The 22071-nt window shown below is 47.2% G+C and overlaps 1 protein-coding gene across 1 annotated transcript in view; it reads left to right on the forward strand.

Annotated features, from left to right (window-relative positions):
• LOC108030220 (TRIO and F-actin-binding protein) overlaps positions 1-22071 on the forward strand; it is a 35809-nt gene that overhangs the window by 4668 nt on the left and 9070 nt on the right. The window contains exons 2-3 of the mRNA XM_017102995.3: positions 597-1476; positions 3520-5432. Of these exons, the coding sequence (XP_016958484.1) occupies positions 673-1476; positions 3520-5432 (2717 nt within the window). The 5' untranslated portion in view covers positions 597-672. The remainder of the gene's footprint in view (positions 1-596; positions 1477-3519; positions 5433-22071) is intronic.

Genomic DNA, 22071 nt, shown 5'->3' on the forward strand with positions numbered 1-22071 from the left:
CTGTTTTTTTGCGAATATTTTGGGTTTTATTCCTCGATCAGCAATAAAACTGAAAGTCTGCACACGAAATATTGCAGTGATTTATACACATTTTTGTAAAAGAGTCTGGTCAGTAAGGTTGACAAGAAAACGCTTCTGAACCATTTCGAAGGATAAACAAAAGCCAGCAAACACTCCGGTTATGAAACAATTTTAAAGTACCTAAAGCTTTGCTAAAATTGCAAAATATTTGGGCATGCAGTTATAGGTTTAGCTCGGAATTTCAGTTTTTCTGGGACTGCATTGGTTTTTACTGCACTGAAAGTTCGGCAAAGGAGTTTGATTACATTTTTTCACCAATTTGACTGATTTAAAATGAAATAAATACTTTTTTAAAAATGTAAATATTTAATTTAATAACGAACTGAAGTTGCCAAATATTTAGACACGCAGTTAAATTTGGTTTTTGTGAATTAAAAACTAGGCAAGGCAGTTTTGGGTTACAAGGTTAATCAAACAAAACCCATAGGAAAACAATAGATGAGTTAACTTGTAATTAAAAAAGAATTCTTGACCTTTATTGTACTATTACATTGCAAATTATTATTTCTTTTCAGGATATCCCAGCATGTAATCACCTGATGAGGATTAAGGCGGAGCGATGAGGCGTCGGACTTCTACCACCACCGCAGCATGTCCTTGTCGGAACGGAACACACCCAGCCATGGGCAGGGAGCTGGGGCAGGGGGCGGGTCAGGAGGTGGGTCCGCGGGATCGCATCGCCAGCGACCGCCGGACGTGGAGGAGGCGCTCTCCTCCATGCTGTGGACCCCCTACGAGCGCACTCCCCTGCCCAGCTCCTCGGAGGAGGAGGCCGAGGAGGAGGACGACGACGAGCGGCTCAACCGGCAGCTGCGCAAGTCGCACAGCAGCTACGAGGCCTCGGCCTTGAACCACCCCCACCACGGACACGCCCTCCCCCTTTTCGCCCACAACCACCACCAAGCCCTGGACAGCGGCTCGCCCCTGCTCCTGCCCCCCGTGCCTTCGTTTCCCCCATTTAGTTTAAGCGCCTTCGACGCGGCCATCGCTGGCTTCGATCACCTGGCCAAGGTGGGCTTCTCCTCCGGCGGAGTGGGCAGGCGGAACCGCTACTCGTTCCCCGCCTACCAGGGCAGCCCCTCTCGCGCCCTGACCCAGTGGTGCTCCTCGGCCGCCACCTCAATCAAGGAGCCACCCCCCTACGAGTCTCTGTACACCGTCTCCAGCTCGAAGGTCGGAGCTACTCCTCCTCCCGCATCGTCTCGGATTCTCAAATCCAGTGGACAAGCGGGAGGCAGTTCCGAACCATGTGATAGATCGCAACGATCGCCAACGAAAGCAGCAGCAGCGGATCAGGATCAGGATGAGGCCAGATCCAAGGCTGCTCCACTAACGGCTAATGTTCCCGCTGGATTGGGTCTGAGGCGCTCCTTCACGGATGACTACATTTCGCAGGTGAGTTCCATAATCTCCTACAGACAGAGGATTAATTATTTGACGGGTTGAAAAACTCGACAATAAAGTGCGACCTGGTTCTCAGTTAATATGCACTTAAACCTGATAGAAGATTAAAACGGGCACCCCTTTTATAGATACCTTAGCCAAGATTATGCTTACCTTTCAGCAATCACCTGGCACCCTGTCACCCTGGCTAGGTGAAAATGGGCTACCTTTTACCCGCGCTAGACCCCACCCCATCGATACTTTCAGCTGCTTAATGGAGCACCATCAAATTTGATGTCAAGGGTTCCACACTCAAACCGCTTGGCGCCGCCAATGGGAAACTGTGGGACTCAAGCGCGAAATGGGACCGCCAAGTCGAACTGTCGCCTTATCGGGCCCATTGACAGCCCCATACTCCGTACCCCCACCCCATCCCATAGAACACCACCGTATTATCCCCCGCACCGCCCTACTGTAACCCCGATAAGGGCTAATGCTTCACTTAGGCCCTTAAGTGCCGCTAGCATCCCCGCAGATAAGCGCCATATGTTGCCTATCAGTATCGAACGTTGGACCGCAAGGGTGGGGGCGGATCCGAGGGGGCGTGGCTTTGTTTCCACATATTAAATTTTATATGCAATATGCATAAAGAACGGCATAAGTACCCGCACATAGGGGCTCGCATGTGGCTGTGTTTTCTGTGCACACTTCATAATTTGTTTATGTGGCGTCAGCGAAACGGAAAATTGACCGCACAAAAATGACAAACAAAGCACAAAGGCGGTGGGCTGCAAAATGGGGAGGGGAAAAGTGCATAACAATGGTTTCACCAAGGGGGTGGGGTAGGGGGTGTGCGGGTTCCAGAGGGAAGAGCAAATATCAGTTTTCATTTCGGGAAAACGTATCATGCTATCAAAGTCATATTGATGGCATGAAACATCATATAAACATCACAGGCAATCAAATTAAACGTTTTTGGGAGTTAAAAAAATAAGTGATATACAAATGAAGACCATTTAAATAAAATATATTGAAACCATCCTGCTCTATGATGTCAGATCCCCTGTGACATTTGATAATAATCCCCGACACAGTAGAGTAAGCTACTTTCTCCGAACGAAGTATGCTTGGTGTTCCCAAAGTTCTGGTGCTTCTAATCCAATTCCCCTGTCAATCTCTTCACGGCTGGCCGAGCTTAATAAGCAATGACAAATGGCTCAAGCCCCATCTTCCTCCATATATGTTTTGAACCCTCTGCGCCCCACTTATTTCCCGGCACATATCTCTGCGTGGCTTGGACGACTGACTCATGACGAGAGGTTTATGGGCAAGAAGTAATGAAGTTGCCAGCGCTTTTCCACTGGCAGGCACCGTTAGCCGGGGATGAGTTTCGGTTTTTCGGCACCCGCCTGCCCGGAGAACCCCCTTCGCTTAACCCATGCTGCCGCCGGCTGTGATTGCAACGCACTCGACGGCGACGCAATCACAGTGCACAAGACTGAGCAGCATTGGAACAATAAATTCGAGGGGGCGGTGGGTCGAGCTAACAGTAAATCACATTATATTTCTGTGACGTAATTAATGCAAGTAACACAGCGTAACATAATTAGAACCCATGCAGATACACACACGCACAGAACATCCGCCTGGCTTTTAACCCACATCATGTCGATGGGGACTTGGATTGGGTCCGGGTTCGGGTTCGGGTCTGCGTTTTGGGATAGGGACCAACAGCTTTATCAGCACATCACAGGCGGCGGCGGCAGCAGCAGCAGCAGCCACAACACCACCAGCAACAATTACTTGTGACGGTTTTATGTTTATGCGTTGGCTTAATTAATTCAATTAAGCGCACATTTATGCCCTACCCGAAGGATCCCCGGGCCGCCACCTTTTTGGCGGGAAAATACGAGGGAAAATGAGACTGGCGGACTGGGGTAATCCCCCGGCAATTAGCATTAATTACGACTTGAAACTTAAATCTTGTCATTCGGTATATGCAAAACCTCTCTCTGTATCTGTATCTGTATCTGTATCTTTCTCTCTCTTCCGCAGAATTGCGCTGCATTCACGCCAGCAACAGTATTGCAGCACGGCAGCAACACTGAGACAGCAGCAGCAGCAGCAGCGGCAACGGAAACACAGAGCCCAGCTACGAATGCGAGATCACAACAAAGCGAAGAAAACCCAGGCAGCAGCGCAGCGAATTGCATTATCAATGAACAGATTGCAACTGCAACAGCAGCAACAACAGCAGCAGCAGCGGCAGCAGCAGCGGCAACATCGGGAGGGGATGAGGAAACCAGCTCGGCGGCAGTGCAGGTCACTCAACCTGTTTCCTGTACCGCCGGAGAGCGAAGAGAGGCGCTGAGAGCCAGCAACACGCCAGCAGCAGCAGCAACGCGAGCGGGCAGCAACACCAGCCACGCGAGCAACACCAGCGACGGCAGCAACATCAGCGGCGAGCACTCGGCGATCAGTCTCTCGGCAACTTTCGGCGGGCCATCAACGAGCGCGAGCAGCAGCAGCAACAGCAACCGGAATAGCTACTACGCAGGTAGCAGCAACTATCGCCCACTGTACGACAGCAGCAGCGTGCTGCGGCCCAACAAATGTTTGGCAGAACTCGAGCGTCTCTATGCCGAATTTCGCGCGAGTGAAAGCAGATTCGAGCGCGGTCTGAGCAAGTTGGACATAGAAAACGCCAACGAAATGCGTCTGAATGTGCCAGCCACTGCGGCAGCATCCACTGCTGCAGCTAGCAATACCAGGAGCAGCAGCAGCAGCGTCAATGCCAGCAGCAGCAGCAGCAGTGTTTTCCTCAATGTGTCCGGCAGCAGCAGCACCGACAGCGGCGACAATCAAGCCGTAGATGAGGCCAAGACCATCAGCAACATCGCAGTGCTGCCAGCAGCAGCAACAGCAACTGCCAAGTCCTGCCAGCGACAGCCGAGCCTAACGATCCAGGTGAACAACAACGGCAACAGCAGCAGCAGCAGCAGCAACACTAACGGTAACAATAACGGCAATCGCGTCTCGGTGGCTTCACCCACGAGCGTCGTCAACAACAACAACGGCGTGTGCGTTGTCAACTGCAGCTACACCCCCAGCAGCAACAGCAGCAGCAACGGCAGCAGCAACACGAGCAATACGAGCAGCACCAGCAACAACAATAGCGTGGTCGAAATCAATAATTGTGTGCCAGCAGCCAAAGTGTTTAGTGCAAGTGTCCAAAATAAGCTAAATAATAATATTAGCCCCCCGAGCGGGGATCAGCAACATGTTGCTGCTAACACGGCCAGCAATAATAGTCATGTGCAGCCAGAAAGCAGTGTGAATATAATCAATGTGAATGCCAGCAACAGCAGCAGCAACAATAATAATAATAATAATAGCAGCCACCCACGCACCTTCACCTCCACGGAATGCCAAACGGATGACCTGTCAGCCAGTACATCCTCATCAGCCAACCTGCAACAGCAGCAGCAGCAACAGATCCGGACACGCGAGCAACGTCGCAAGGAGCGCAGGGAACGCCGGCAGCAGCAGCAGCAGCAACAGCAGTTTCCACAGTCCCACCACCCGCGCCGCCACCCGCCTCCTCCTCCTCCGCCCCAACTGCACCCACCACCCCATCTGCACCACCCGCATCCCCACCCACTGCCCCACCCGCATCCCGCCGCCATGGGACTGGCCCGCGCCCTGCTGCCGGACATCCTGCACGCCCACTACCCGCCGCCCTACACCGCCCTCTCCGTGCCCGTGCCCCTGGCCGCTGCTGCCCCGCCCCCACCGCCTCCGCCGGCTGCTGTTGCAGCGGCGGCCCAGGGACAGCAGCCACATGCTGCTCCGCAGGCGCCTCCGCCGGCGCTGACGTCCGTGATATCGACGGTGCCACTGCCGGGTCCGCTGCCAGCGCCCCTCATGAACGACGGACGCTTCACGCTGCCGCTGCCCATCATGCGCAGGTGAGTTCCGTTGCGACCCCACTTCCACCTGGAGTGGAGTCTCTGCCCCACCTCCAATCCCCGAGAGCCACTCTCACTCCATTCCGGACAGCATCGATCACTCATCCGACCCGTTACGTTCGACCAGGCACTCCTTTGTCGTCTTTGGCCAGTCTCGAATTTCGTTTCCCTTGCCGGGTGAAAAGTGCACTCAGGAAAATGGGTGTTAGGTTGCAGTGACAACCGAATTTTATAACCTTCTAGCAGGACAGTCATAAATCTTTTCCAGCTTTTAAAACCTAAAGTCATTAATTCTTTTAAAAAGTTTTTCAAGTGTATTATATTTCCATGAAATCAATCGAGTTTGGGTTAATATATTATTATATTATTTTAGTGTTCCTTAAATATACCATATCCCAGTTGAGTTAGGGTATAGATTTGGATCTGCATGTTACAAGTAACTATGCTCCTTATTATTAATTGTGCAGGAGATAATATAATAGCATATAATAATCCACTCCATTTTGTTTTTGCTTAGATCTACGAGTTTAGAAAAGATGTGAATGGACCTATTCATAAAGAATAAATCCCATCTTTCCCTTCCTTGGCTAAACCCATGCCAAACACATTTGCCTCCCGAATTCCTGGTATTTTTCGCAGTGTCCATTTCGACATTTTCTATTACCACATACTGGCTTTTGTGCCGCTCTTCCTGCTCCGCTTCGAGTGTTCGCATTCGTGTTCGTGTTAGACGGGGCCAGACATTATAATGATGGTAATTTTTATGTCAGTAACAAATTTCTTGCATGATTTGATTCTCCGCCTCCGTGCTAGACCAGGAAACCGGGTTCAGCTCCAGGTTCAGGTCCAGGCCGTGGTGTAAAAATTAATTCTCAACGTTGACAGCTTCCAAGAAATTAACAAAAGTGGATAGAGCGCAGAGGATAGAGCAAACGGCGAGTGGCTTTAATTTTAAGTTGGGGCCATTACTCTCGGCCAGTTTTCGGCGAAAAGTTTTGGGTCTTCAGTTTGGGGCCTTTAATAACTCATTTTTATTATAATGAGTTCGGGCTTATCTGTAATTGCACATCTAGCGCCGCAGCTTGGCTTTGTCCTAGGCTGACTGGCCACAATTCTGCGATTCAGAGCGGATCGCCAGCGGAATCGGCATCGGTCTGGCCTAGTCGCTTTCCCACGCATTTATTGCCTGGAACACTGAGACACTTATCTATAGTTGGGCACTGGCAGAACCAGTTTGTTTGGCATCGCCATAGCCATCGTCGCACAATAATCGATGCCGCGTGTACTCGAACTTGTATCTCGGCTTCGCCATTTGTATCTGCCTCGGTTTCTGAGTCTGAGTCCCCTAATATAGCCGTATCTGACGGATGCGCGCGCTATCTGTCTAATGGGCTGCCTAAATGTCTTGAAAAACAACTTGAACCCAACTCCCACTGTGAACGTTTGACATTTTGCGACGGCAGTTGCTCCAGTCAAGAGCAAATCGTGTTTCACAATTTTAATTGTGTTTACCCATTGAATAATTGCGAAACTGTGTCTGCCCAGAATTAGCTATTCTTTGTCTAAATGGGAGGCGTGTTCGCCGGCTGATTAGCATATTTATGAGTGAGTCAAAGTTGGGCCATTAAATTAATTGTTTCTACCTCAAGGTGAGGTGATTAACCAACTCTGAGTTATCATATATGCACCCTGCTAACTAGATCCACGATTTTTCATGTATTGTGAACAATATTTTCTTTATCGGGGTTTTCTCATAAATTCAGAATTAGATACAGAATTAATACAGGCAAATAATACTATACTAGTATTTACTCATGTGCGTTTTTTATTCGTGCTCAATCCGACTTTAATTAACATACTTTTAACACATAAGTCCCCGGCAAGATTCAATCCAACACCCAAGGCCTTCCATAACCACCTCCTTCTAAATTAGATATCCCGCTCAAAGCTGCTTATCCCACCTTCCCAAGCCAAAGATTCCGGATAATTGGGTCGCTTAATAGAGATCCCGCAATCGGGGTGTGAACAGCATCCCTCAAAGAAAGGGTTTGTGTGCTGAAAACTCGGAGAGAGAGCGAGCTCAAACAACAAACCGCAGACATTATCTGCAATTTTAACACCTTCTGCCTTCGTCCCAAATTAACATGCTCTTACACAACGCTTTTTTGCTCTGCTCTGCCTTCATTTTTACCTGCCCCAAAAGGTGTAAAAAAAGCGAAAGTTTTTCAGCCTCAACTTTTTCGGAGGGGAATAAGGGGAAGCAGGAGCACTTTGTGCCCACCAGGAGTAAAAGGGTCGCCTGGTGGACCGTGTATAATCTTTAAATCATTAAATAACCGAACGAGAAAAACTCAGCCATTCCAGCCAGCACTGAACCCGAAATGAAAAATGACAACGGCAGAGGCGAAGGCAAAAATAACAAATTCAGAGAGCAATAAAAAGGAAACGTGATGCCGAACTCACGTATAAATCGTTGTAATCATTTTTTGTTTACTGTCTCTTTCTTCTGTTTTTCTTAGCATTTAATTTTATTTTGAAACTCCGCCAAAGACGAAGCCAAAAACAAAAGCCAAGTTAACACACAGAGAGCCACAGAGACTGAGGCAAGAAAGGCGGTAATAAAATCACTTGAGACAAACGAGTAGCGGGATGAGAAAGAGAGTCACTTTCACTTTCGCATTTGGTTTTTTTTTGTATCTGTATCTGTATCTGCATCCGAATATGAATCTGAATCTCCGGCCTGAGGTTAACCCAGGCCAAATGGCCAACAGCTTATCATAAATTTGGCTTAAAGTTACCCAGGCACTCGCTCATAACCGAAATGAACTCGAACTTGAGGCATAAATCAAAAACAATTTAGTTAACATCGTTAGGACGCGTGTTTCTTTTATTAATTATGGCGCTGCGGCTAATTGCTAATTGAATGGATGGATGGATAGATGGTGAATTTGGCGCGATGAGATGACACTGAAATGGGTCCTGTTCACGAGGAGGAAACCAGTTTGCATGGCGAGTGCCAAATTCAGAGTCAAAATACTTCGAAAAACTGGCTAAAATAAGCAGGCATTTGCATTCGCCTTTGGCGGAGGGGAGAAGTGCAAAGTATCTCGATATCGACATCGATGATTCAACTGCTGCCATGCAAATGGAAAAGAAACAGAAACAGAATCAGAAACAAAACAGTGAGAGAGACAGCAATACGGGGCCAGAGTGAGACAGCTGCAGACAGACACAAAACCAGATTTCGGCCGAAAACAACAAGAAATATCGAGAAGCATAAGACCAGGCAAGATCGAGTTGCAACTCCGAGTCGAGACCAAGGAAAGACACTGGGCGATCTTGGCTGGGGATGCGACTCTGCAACTTTTGGCTTGGATGACACACTTTTCCGCAGCTGGGAAAATTGAGTGATTTTTCCATAGATTTTCATTCGCAAAATTCGCAGCTCGGCAGCGAGAAAATCAAAGCCCAAGAGCCACAGCTCGACACTAAATGTTGTGGCTGTCTGTTGTCGGTGCTTGTTGGTAGAACTGACCAAACAACTTTCCAGTTTTACGGTCTTGCCACTGCCGTCGTCCGTCCTGCTCCCACTTCCTGCCGTCCTGCTCCCTCTCCCGCCACATGGTCTTTCACTGATTCGGCGGCGTTGGGTTTATTTATTTTTATAAGCGAATAAACACAGCCAGCAATCAGGGGAGTTTGCTAACCGACTGAAGGGATACCCTGCCCTTCGGACTCGGAGGATGTCCCTCCGACCACCAAAATAGGTTCTACAAACTTGTCGCCCGTCCAAGGAGCTGGCCGCAAAACGAATCGTAACGAAACGAAGTCAACCGGGAAGAGAACTTGCCAAAAGTCAATAAAGCCAATAAAGCAAAAAGTTGCCATTCTCCAGTCGAAATGATATGGGTAAACGGGGGACTCGGTGCACAGACAAAACAGTTTTACAATAACTACATTTCTGGAAAACTCGTTTTGTCAAATCATTTTCCAACTACTTTATGGGTTCCTGGGATGTTTTTCCTTCACAATTTCACAAATGAGTCTTTTGAACTCAAATAATTCTTGATTTTCTTTTGAAATCCCTTAACTACACAGATAACAGGTTAGCAATAATGGTTGTAAGTAACCTTAGAAGTACTATATATTGTGCACATATAATTTTAATTTTTAATTAATTTTAACTATGTTCTTTCACTATTTAAAGACGTTCACCATCTTTGCTTTTTATACACAAAATTTAAAAAATTTTAAAACCAATTTTTAGTTATTCGACTAGGCTGTTACAACATTACAAGACGTGCCGCATCTTGGGTTTTTCTCGCCGTGTTCTGACCATACCCGTGCCCAACCGAGTTGCGGTTGTCTGCTGCAGCTCCGTCTGTTTCTGCCTCAGCTTCTGGCTCTGTCTGAGCTGGGGCCTGTGTTTGTGTTTGTACAGAAAATGCATTCGGGCCAAGTTGAAATGAGCCGGCAAAATGCAGCAGCCACAGCAGAAGAGGTAGCAGCAACAGCACAAAATAGACGGGCCAAGTCGCAAACAAGTTGCCAACGAAATAGAGAGAGTTGTCGAGGATGGCCAAAGGGCCAAAGAGACGGCCCAATCTTCTGGCTTATTAAATTGTCACCCGAGTGCATTCGATTCGAATCGATTTGGCTTTGGCTGGGCCCCATTTCAGGCACTCTGTGGCCCAGAAACCGCAAAATGCCAAATCTAATGGGGTTTCGGCCGTAATTGCGCCACTGCAATTAAGTCTGCTAACTGTGGTCAAATTGTTTTAATAAGTTTTTAACTGCCATAAATGAGGCCCGGCCTTGAGCAGTGGGAAACTGTCAGCTCTTTCTCTTTTTTTTAGCCGCTTTTCGGAGGTTTTTAGTTTGGTTTTTTTCTGCTTTTTTGGTTTTTTGTTCTGGCCATTACAGTTCAATGCCTTGGGCAGCGGCGAACAAAGCCCGGCCAGCTCATTGTAAATTCAGATTCTGAATTTCGCACAAAAGCCCAAACAAATGGCGGCGTTTGATGCAAATTCGGAGTCCTGAGCACAATACAATTATTCCCTTGACGGGCATCATTTTGAAATTGGCGCATAAATAAAATATGCACACGCGTAAATAGCAAGTCGAAAGCTAGGGTATCCAGTGGTTAGCCAAACACCACCACTAAATCTTGTAGAGTCGATCATTTCTGTGACAGGAAGGAGAATTCATCTGGGCAAATCCCCTCCAAAAGGTGTCCACTTTCAATTCCTCACCTGGGGTACCGCCAGTTCGAGTCGTCGGCTTGGCTTTTCTATCTGGATTTTATTTCTATTTTATTTGCGGCTGCTGCGGTTTTAAACAAAAGTCCATAATTTATGTTATGGCTAAGCTCCTCTCTCTCTCTGTGTTTTTTTATAATTTTATTTTGCTGCTGCGGCTTGGCTTTTGTGCAATGAACTGAGTTCGATGGGATTGGCAACAGCATGGGCGTGTGTGGCATTGATTTGGGGAGGGGCTGTGGCTATAAAGCGCTGTAAGCCGAACAAACGGGGGTTCAGCAAAGTTCAGTTTGGCAAAACACGTTCGCTGCCAGTGCTCCGAAATCGGCTTTAAAGCTGACTCAAAGAGCGACCGACCACTTGACCCGCATTATGGCCGGATATGTGGGAGCATTTCCCTCACGTTTGTTCAAATTCGGTTGGATAATCGAAATATTGGCACATGCTGCAATTAAACCCAAAGGCTTAGGGCGTCCATTCGATAATTAGCCCCTCTTTCTCTTCGTTTTTTTAGCTGACTGACTGACTGGGGCCATGAGGTAATATTTGGCGAACCAGTTTGGTGGGCCCAAAGATATTTTCGGGTGAAAGTTGACGATTTCACAGCTTGTTTTGTTGCGTAGATCTGTGGATCTGGGGATCGCTTGATCGATGGTCAGTAGGTGGTATCCCCAGCACAGCTAAGCTCCCACTCACCATAGAAATCCATTTCGATGGTCACTTGCCGCAATCATTTACGATTCCCTCTGACACTCGCCCGTGTTTGGCTTCAATTAACGTTCACAACAAATGCCAGTGCTTAAATATTTAAAACCAATATACCAAATGCGCAAACGTAATGAGGGCACAGGAAGTTGGGGAAAACTCGGGGGAAAGCGCATTTTAATGGCAGCATTTTAGCTTAAACAGTGTGGCGTTTACCCGAAAACCGATTGGCAGACGAGCAGGGCGCTGCATCCGGAGCCGGAATCGCTCCTCCTTGCCTCCCAGACCCTTCAGACACCAGAGTCCTGCCATTGCCATTGCCACAATTACTGCACTGTGTCAACTGTCAACCGCAAAATGCGCGCGCTAAAAAAAGGACAGCCAAAAAATCAGTTTCCAGCAGGATACCACGAATTTCGAAAGAGTTTCAGGGGTTCGGGGGTTGGCGTTCGGTGTTCCGTGTTCGGGGGACGACCTCTGTATCTCGCACTGATTTCAATTTAAAGTGCAATGAGTTTTGCAGTTTCGCTGCTGCCGCTACCGCTGCCGCTGCTCGTGTTGTTGCCGTCAAAGTTGTTGGCCAAGCTTATTTGTTCGTTGTCTGCAAATCTGCTTGCCACACACAAAAACACCCGGTTCGCTTGTAATGCTTATTGCTCTCGTTTTTGCTTTGTTTATGTAGCTAAGCAACAAAAAGCCAACAAGCGCGTTTCGCAAATTAATTAAAACATTTAACAAATGCGCGTGTGGCTGCCGACGTCGGTGGATATCCTGTGTCCCCGAGTACTCCGCATCCTTTGTGCGCGTCCTTGTCCCCCAGCACTTGAGCAAATAAAATGCATAATTTATGTTTTCCCTTGCCAAAAGAAAACCCCTTTGCGTGTGCGTTTCTCATAATTACTTAGACATACACCCAGCATTTGCAGATGGAGGACAAGGGCAAACAGAGACTCACAATTTGTCTTGGCCTCCCACGCGGCGTATGCGTGATATGCGCCCGTGGAAGGGTTGCCAGTGACAACTATAAATGTTTGGGGGCGGTGGCTGTGGGAGGTTTCGGATTCGGGGGTCATAATTAGAGAGCACCGAGCACGGGCACTTTCATGAGCCAAACTAATGGAGAAGATGCTGAAAAATCACCGCCTCAGCCGCATGGCAAACATGAGAAATGGGGAACGTTGGCGGGGCAACCGCACGAGACAAAGGCGGTAATTTGAAGCAGCTGGGAAAATGGCAGCTCAGCTGTAGAGGGTCCTCAGTTGACGGCCCAACTAAAAGTCAAAACAAATAATTTGCTATAATAACTAAGAGCGTAGCCAAACAGCTGAAAACAAAAGAAGGGGGCGCTGGGCAGAGGGGAAATAAGAAATTGGTAGAAAGATAGGCAAGTGGAAGTGAAACAAAGCACAAAAGCAACAGCAACTCTCATCTCTCAGCCACAAAAGCCGAGACGTAGAGAAAACTTTCTCCTCGGCTAAACGCTTCATCTGCATGAGTTGGTGTCTTGGCGCTGTGTGTGTGGGTACTTTGCAAGTTAAAGAGCTCAAGATGGGTCTTACCCCTTCTGGGACCGTGTGTAGAGAGTATCTTGGCTCCGAGTCCCGGCCACAGAGCTATTAAACGCACACTTGCGTCGACTTTTCACACGCAGACACGCCGCACTTCTCCCTTTTCCACCTCCAAGTACCTTATCCCAAGTGGATGCAATTTTTACATTTTACAATGCAAGTTTTGCAAATCTCGCACAGCTGCGGTTAGTTTCCATTTACAAGGGAGCCCCACTCCCCTCCTCATCAACTCCGGGATCCTTCGTTCTGTTCCAGGCGGCGTGCAGATAGAGATACTGCCCGCATGGTCATAATTTCGTTTGGTTTCGTTCCGCTTATCGGCAAACTGCAATCAGCATATAATTTTTGCCCAGCCGCACATAAAAACGAATCGGAACGAAGGAAACAACATGTGGCCGGCTGGACATGAACACCCTCATCGTATCTCATGGCCACGGCCCCATAGTTCATTTGGCTGACCCTCGATAAGGCGGATGACCAACACCAACTCCAACACCAACCAAGCAGCCATCCAACCAACCCCTAGGGCCCTCGTTCTGAGTCAGAGTCCAGAGACCGACCACTTTGCAGTTCTCTGTGTCATTCGGGTGGCGAAAAAAAGCGACATGGCAATGTACATGAAAATGAAAATGTTGCTGAACGCAGGCTCAGGAAATTATGCGTAATGAAGTAAGCACTTTCTGCGGAAAGGGGACTGTGTTATCGGGGCGAGTGTGTGGACGGGGATGGGGCTGGGGATGGGTTGTGCTGTGCTGTGGTACGGAGTGGTGAGGGCCCTGTGTTGATAGCTGGAAATTGCTTGTCGGACGGACAGCAGGGAACTCCTAGCCTCCCCTTTCTACACGGTGCAAAATACTCGAATCAGAACTATTGCTCAGTGGGTGACACAAAAATAAATTCCTTACTGGAAAATAAAATTCCATGTTTGATAATATGGCTCGAAAAAACTTCAATGGGCTTAAAATATTTAAAATCTCGTAGGGCTTATTATTAAAAATATAATTAAAAGGTTCTTTTCGAAACTATACAAAAAATTTTTTGATCTTATTTTTTTCCTATTTGAAGATATGGTCCTGTTGAGTAGATACTCCTAAAACCTTTTTAAGCCACCAAACTATTCTTGATTTCAAAGCATAAACACTTCAAGAGAGTTAATTTTAAGGGAGGGTTCTAGGCCGAGAACATGAGACACTTTGGTTTGAAAACGCATTGCATTGGAAGACATCTCAAGTGGCCCTATGAATAGATCCTTTGTCAGCTGTCGGATTTTTCCTGAGTGCAGACTGCTTTCTGCGGCCAGCTCGGGTAGTTTTTATTCGCTTCGTTTCCGCGTCAATTTCCTTTAATGCGCTGTGGCGTGATGTCCCTTGGCTCGCTCCGAGATACTCGGCCCTCGTATCCGTATCTGCGTGTGCATGTGTATCTGGCAGATATCCATGCGGTGCGGCCAGTGTGAGTGTCTCCATATAACTCTCAATCAGTTTTGCGCTTTATGCGCATTTTTATGGCTTTTGCCCGCCTCAACTGGGTGTTGTTGTCTTGTTTGGCGCTTGTTGCTGCCCGGCACAGTACTTTATCTACGTAATTGAGTTCGTTTGCACATTAGCAGCAGGAATAGCAAAAGTAACGAAAAACGCTAAGTAAAAGCAGAGACAACAGCCCGGCTAAATGCGAGTTTTGACTGGCGCAGCCTAGAATTATGGCCGGCTAAATTGGCCAGCCATGTGTTATACGGATTGCCAAACAGGCCGCTGCCCAAGCGATCCAATTTTTCCAGATACGAGTATCGCTGTGATTCAATGCGCCCGAATCAGTTGGCACCGGCATTTTGATCCGGTGACGACGATAAATCGCGCTTCGGGTTGCACTTTCCACTCGGACATCGGCTCATTAGGGCACATCATCGTTATGGAAATTCTATTAAATTTTACGACAGCACATGAGCTGTCCAGGCTCTCCAGTAGAACGGACAGCCATTGCCGTTAATGCCAAACGGGCCATCATCGATGCAGCCCAATTCCAGTCCACAAATAATCGAAAACTAATTGCCAAAAGATCGCTTAATGGCAAGGGTAATGGGCCGGTTGCGTGCCGCAAATACTTAAAGGTGGCTGCTGCTGCACAATTCGGCGGGTTATCGACTCTGGGCTCCGGAACAGAGTTGGCTGAGACCTGAGCGCTGAATCACGACTTTGGTACAATTTGGCCGAAACGAAAGCAATCCGAAATCCGAAAGCGAGTCAGCTCGGCATTTCAATCAGCTAACTGCCAACAGCCAGCCATCCGGCAACGTGCCGGGGGCAAGGTGTCTTAGAAGCAGCGCCAATCGCGTCCGCAGCCCACTCCCCAGCAAATTAGCCACATTTATGAGCATGACCAAGGCGGATGGCCACAGTCCACAATGGTCTGCTACGACTTCCACGGTTCCAGCGATTTTTTCTTCACTCTTCTAGCCCCAACGAAGCGCACTGAACGTGTGAACGTGAATTGGTAATCGATGAGCATTGGGCATGGCTTTGACTCTTTAGCTCGGTTTTTTCTTTTTGAACAGGCTACTTCCATCCAGAGCTCGGGGGAAAATGCTGCCACTACGTGCACAAGGTCAAGTTGTTTATGGCCAGCACTTGATATTTGATATCATCGCCAGTGCCTGGCCGCAATTTGGTCCCCGGTTTGTGTTTTATTCGTGCGGAGTTATGAATATGCATGGCTGCCCGACTGGCCGAGTGCTCAAATTTATTTGATATTGAGCTGAACGATCTTTTCTCAGGTGCAGAGTTAGCGTTACCCGGGCTTTGTTGTTTTCTCGAAATCAGGCGATGCCTGTGTTTGCTCAGGTTTCCCCGGTCTCAATCACATAAAATGGTTTCGGCCATGACTCGGGTTGGAAAATAAGGCAAATGCCCGTTTGACTTTGAGCACTAGCCGTGTGTTTTTTAATCAGTGGCATTTCGCTAGAGCTGCTGGCAGCCAAGCGAATTTATCTGCACACATTTCGCTTTTATTTAGCTAGTTTCGCTTTTAATTCCTGTCTCTGGCTATAAAACGAGCAGATTTTTATGTGGGAGTTTATGAATTTTAGTCACACATTTTTCAGGTCAGTTCTAGTTGAAGCAGCTTTAAAGGCCTTAAAACCAGTGTTTAAATTTTACTTTAAATCGGATGAAATCTCTTTTTAAAGAACACTCCGCTCCACTTTCCCCCAAAAATCTTTCGCAGCTTGTTTATTGTATCCGTAGACTTTTAAATCATTCCCCGCGATTGACTTCAAATGCTGGCCGTGTTCGGCGTCTAGTGGGACACGTAGATACATCTATGCATCGGCATATGAATGCTGATGATTCTGGAAGCGAAGGGTTATCGCTATCCGGTGTTCTCACCCGTCTCGATTGTTCGGCCGCTTTTTGTTTCCCGCTTCTGCCATCACTTTCCATTTTCGACATTTGCGAATTTGCATTTTGTCTGTTATTGAATATGTATGACATATAAAAAGCAGACATGGCAGCTACACAGTATAAAAAGCAAAAGTAACCAACGGCAGCAACAATGTGAGCACATTTGTCCCACGTATTCATATAATTTCTGCCGTGTATTTCAATTTCAGTCGGCTGTTGCTTTTCATTTGGCGCGACTTTCGCGCACTGAGCCGCAATTTGCATATGCCGCAGAAATGCGGGTGAAAGAGAGCGCAATATGGCCGGCGAAAGAGATGGATACACGGGTCTAGAGGACAGGCCGGGGAAACTATGGCAACGCCATTTGATCTAAGCGTCATCTGAATGGGCATCGAATTAAAGCGGCCCGAAATTGAATATAAACTGCGTCAAAATTGAAAAGTCGAGCTGCTCCAGCGGAACGTGTCCGGATTGTCCGGAATGTCCGTCCGGCTGTTCGGCCGTCCTGGTGTCCTGGTGCCCGCCGCGTCCGCAAAAACTCCGACAAAAGTCCGTGCTTATAGATGGCTGGCACGTGACCCGGCAGCAGCATCAGCATCCCAGTTCCACCAGTGCGAACTGTGAATTTAGAGCCAGGTGGTCCACGTCCACCTCTGGGTCCCCTTTGGGGTCACCACCCACCCGAAATTGTTTAATAGAAAAATTATGCACTGATTTGTATTTGTCTTAATCTGCCCTTTTTGCTTCTGTCTTCGGGACTTCTTTTTGGCTGCCCCGTGCAGTGTCATTTTCAGGGCTGGATTCAGGAGGAAAACACAGGAATACACTGGGGAAAGCTTTACATTCTGTACTTATATATTTAAAGACTAATTGGTTCTTAAAAAAATCATTTTAAAAACTATACTTAGTATAATAAGATGAACGAAAGCCTTTTGTATATAACTTACAAAACGAACAACATCCCCGTTCAATATTCCTAGATAGAGAAGCTAAGATACTCATTTATCTTAACTCTCAGATATGTTCCTAAATTAAGAGTCCGACTTTTCTCCTGTGTATAAATGAGGTTGAGTCTGACTGGCGCTTATGCAAATCGCAGCCGAGCAATGGAAATAAATTGCCAAAGTGTCGTCTGAAAGGGCCAAGGACCAGCTTCGAGTGGGTGGACAGCGGATTGGGTGGAGGCTATATAGCTAAGCTATCGATGGCAGCAATTTCCGGACCAACCAAAAACAAAAAACCAAAAAAGAAGGAGCCCAAAACGAAAATGCCGCCTTTACATGCCAAAGTGGCTCGTCGTAAAAACAAACTCCAGAAATCCGCCGCATCAAATTGGCTATGGCCGAGAAAAACAAAGGAAAAACTCAATCGGAAGCAGCCCTCAAAAAAGGGGGAGGTGGGTCTGAGGTGGGAAAATCCAGTTACGGGTTTACAGTTCTCCTTCGCAACGCATTTCCCCCGGAGCACTGAAAATCCCCCCTAAACTGCAAAACTTTCCGCAGTAATGCCCCGCTGAATCCGCAAAACCCACACCCAAGTCGGTGGCGCTTCGATTTGTCAACGATTTGGAATCGGTTGCATTTTTATTGGCCCTGGCTTTGGCGCTGGAATTTCATTTTATTGGCCATTTCGGTTGACCTTCGCGAACAGGGGGCGAGTGCCTGGATTCCTGCCGAGCGAATTCCGCAATAAATTGAAGGCAAAAGTTTTGTTTCTTTTTTGCATAACTCCAGACATTATTGGCTTTCTCTGTGCATTTCTTGCATATCTGAGACCGAAATTCAATTCAAGGATTTCCCCCATTTGAGCGGCCCATTCCTTTGCTTGTCCTCCTCTCCTGACCTCTGACCCCTGCTGCCCTGCTGCATGAGCGAATTCTTCACACTTTGCAACATCAGACCACAGAGCCCGAGGTCATCAGGTGTCATAATCAAATAAAACTGCCACTTCAAACGGCCGAGCAATTAGCTGTTTGTACAGCAAACCCCACAGGGGGAGGGCAGGTGCCGAAGATCTGGGGGCCAGCGCCCCAGAAATGTTTATTAAACAACGGAGTAATGAGTTGTTGACCTCATGCCGAGCATCGCCGGCGATTGTTGCGAAATTCTTTGTTTGCCCGCGGTAAATACTTATGTACGTGTGGAATCCCCTGCCCAGAAATCGATTCTCGCATTGAGCGAGGTCAAAACGGTTCAGCAGCAGCCTCCCCGATTGATTGCGAATTATTTAATGGCCCCACACTGAAGCGACAAATTGTAATGCCTCTTTGATGGGTAATACAGCGATTTAAATGTTTGATATTCCCCAGAGTTTCTTTAAGTGCGGCTCAAGCAAGAATAAACCCCTTTCCACCCATTAAAGCCTTTCACCCAACCAAAAAGCACTACAACGGAGTGTTTCAGCTCTTGTGCTGCGTAAATCAGATATTCCACTGAGGTTTGCTTAAGTATCTTGCAGATACTTTTGTATCGTTAAATTTGACTCACAACTGGCGCAGTGATTCACCCGGCGGAGAACAAAGCGAAAGACTATCTGTCAGCTACTCGCCGGGGCATTAATGTATTCTAATTAATGACAACTCCCCGATAACATCTCATGGGTGATGAAATTTAGCTAGTTGAGGAGCCCGCATCTCGGAGGATGGTAATAAAAATATAAATATAATAGCTCCCCCGCCCACCAACTGGTGCACATACTTTTGTGTCCCCAAGTTGCCAGCAAGTCCCCTCGTATTTTCGGTGAGACAAAAGCGACCGCCAAAGAGAATCCATTGGGTGCTAAATTAAATCACTTGAAGATGCCACTGCGCGATATTAAAAGCGCATAGAATTCGAGGGAAATCGCTGGGCAGCTGGAGAAGTGGAAAAGTGGGGAGTAGTGACCTACATTGCGGCCGGCACAGCGAGATTATTGTTATTGTAGCCCATCATCATAGGCCAGCGACAGCGGCAATATTGCAGCAACGGCGACAGCAGCAACATCATGAGTGAGTGAGCCAACCTCATGATGAGCTAACGAGCAATTTAAGAATTTAATTTATGTACGCACACTCAGCGACACAGATACATGACAGACCCAATCCCAGTTCGGGAAATAGTGCAGCAGCAGCAGCAACACCAGCAGCAACAGCAACATGAGCAGTTGCAGCAGCAACAACAGCAACCTCAGCTCTCGTAGCCTAATGACGCAGCCACTTAGCCGGTCCATATGTGTGTGTGCGTTTTTCGAGAGAGCGCGCCACATTGGCTGCGGTTCTTGCAGCAATGTTGCTGCTGCAACTGCAATGTCGCGTCGGCAACATGTAAAAGTAATTGCCAACCCGGATGCTGCTGCTCCATGGCCATGGCTGCGGTGGTTGCAATGGCTGCCAGGCTGACTGTGCCACATGAAAGCCAGAAATTAGAAGCGGATCTCAAATTAGAAATGCCCGAGACGAGACGCAGCTCCAGTTGTCGTTGCGTTGTCGTCGTCACGATGTTTGGCACTTGTTCCCTGCCAGCAACCCATTTACATGCCCCCTCACGTGGGTGGGCGGCTAATGTTTTTATATATCTGCGCCACACACTTGGCACGCTGCCCTATATTCCAGATTTCCTGGAGAGGAGCCAGCGGAGGAAGGCGGCCCCCATGGCCAGCATGCGTGGGCGTCAATTGCTGGCAACTCTGGCGTTTTATGCATTCAAAAATTGGCAATAAACGCTGGCCCAAACTTTGTCTGCACTGATGCACTCGAAAGAAAAGCCTCAGAGCCAAGCAAATGTAAAATTGTTGTCACTGTGGATACCATTTCCATACAACTGCAATAGAATTTTAAATTTAGAGGTCCTCTGAATTGAGAGTCTCAAGTGGTTTCGATAAAAGTCGTCCATAAAAACGTGTTTGCTCATAAAAAATATTGTGTTTTAAGAACTGTGTTGCAATCTGCATCTGTATCTTTCTTTGGAAGAAGAGGAAGATTTAATAATAAAATTTTAATATCTCTAAAAAACTGTAGGTTTCTGTTATCCGAGAAGAATAAGCAAACATAAAAAAAATAACTTAATAAAATTTAGGTAAGAAACTCCGAAGTACTACTCGTATAAACTGATTTTCGGCAAACCCTTGGAATATCTTACAATACCTACAAGGCAGCCAATGGCCAGCGCCAACTTTGCCATATAATCTTTTACACTCGCATTAAGAGCTCACTTGGCCCGAATGGCAGAAAGCGGGGGAGTGGAGCTGTCAGTCGGCCGACTGAGGAAAACTCCTCCGACAACTCCACTTGCAGATACTCCGTTTCGGGGCGCCATCAAAGTCGTGTGCTCGAGTTACGCCCCTCAGTGGAACGGAAAGGAAAAGACACCCAGCTGGGCTGGACTCTTTAAGGGGGCTCAGAGTTAAAGCTGGATACTTTGGGGCCCGGCATCAGTATCTGTATCAGTCAAGCGTCAAAGCGTTTGCAGTTAACTGGAAAAACGTTGCCCAAGTTTAGAGACTCGCTCTCCGTCTTCTGCAGTTAGTAGGTCAGAAGTTTCTGCGGCTGTGTGTGAAATCGCTACTCCGCTACCTAAATATATATACACAATTATGTGGCTCGAGTACGAGTACTATACACCCAACGTGACTTTGTCTCTTTCGCTTGGATATTTTATTGCCGTCTGCGAGTCTCGCTGTTTGCTTTCATTTTTATATAGGTGCGCGGCAAACAAACCAGCGCGATTTTAATGCCGGCTGAATGTCATGTTCTGAGTCTCAGTCCCTATTGCCACTGGTTTTCATTTTATGTCTCTTTAACCCACACACACACTTTGCCGCAACATAGAAGCATGTTTGGGCATTTACTCAGTCGCCTCTGTGGCATGGAATTTAATAGAACACCTCAGCAAGCACAAGAGGAGAAATATTTCGAAGAGCTTCCCACACACAAAAATCATCCAAATCTGGCCATTCCAAACATTTTATTTTATTAAATCATTTGTGGAACTTATTAAATAAATCTGGTCCACTTTTCGAAGATTTCTCCCTGTGCAGCCCAAATCTGCTGAACTCGAGTCAGCCAACTTTGGCCAGAAGAACAAGCAATTCCCCTCAAATGTCTGCCCAAATTAACACAGCTCGCAGTTCAGGCCCCGAAACCCTTCTTGCCAAAACAACAAAAGCCCCCAAAACAATGAGGGAACAAAAAAGTTACTATTACAAATCAGAACTGCGGCAAAGTTGAAAAGCGCGCTGTAATTATGGCCTCATTCGGGATGGAAAAGCGGGGGTAGAGAGGGCGAAACGCTGTGATTGAAAGTTTAAAATGGGTTTTGTGGCCTAATCCGTCCTTCAGTCAGTCGTCGGCAGCTGCAGTCGAAAATTCGCTTTGTCAGTGGGCCAAAAATCTGAAAAGCCGTGTGTTTGTGTGTGCCAATGTGCCAATGTTAATATGCTTTTCCAGCTAATTATTTTCATTTGCCTCGCCCGCGGTGATTGCCTCATTTTCCACATTTAATTACATAAGTCGAGGTGAAAAGAAAGGAAAACTAAAGCCCAAGCTGAAGCTGAAAATGGAAATGAAACTGAAACTGAAACTAAGCGAGAGCGAAAAGAAAAGCCTCAATGACTTAAATAAATTATCAAATATTCATGTAAATTAAATTCATCACGAATTTCGGTTTCATTGTCTGCCATTCGCATCTAATTAGTTTTCCACTTTACCACTGCTTTCGTTTGATTTCTCACCAGGGGC

The sequence above is a fragment of the Drosophila biarmipes genome, chromosome 2R, assembly GCF_025231255.1.
Source record: "Drosophila biarmipes strain raj3 chromosome 2R, RU_DBia_V1.1, whole genome shotgun sequence".
Lineage (NCBI taxonomy): Eukaryota > Metazoa > Arthropoda > Insecta > Diptera > Drosophilidae > Drosophila > Drosophila biarmipes.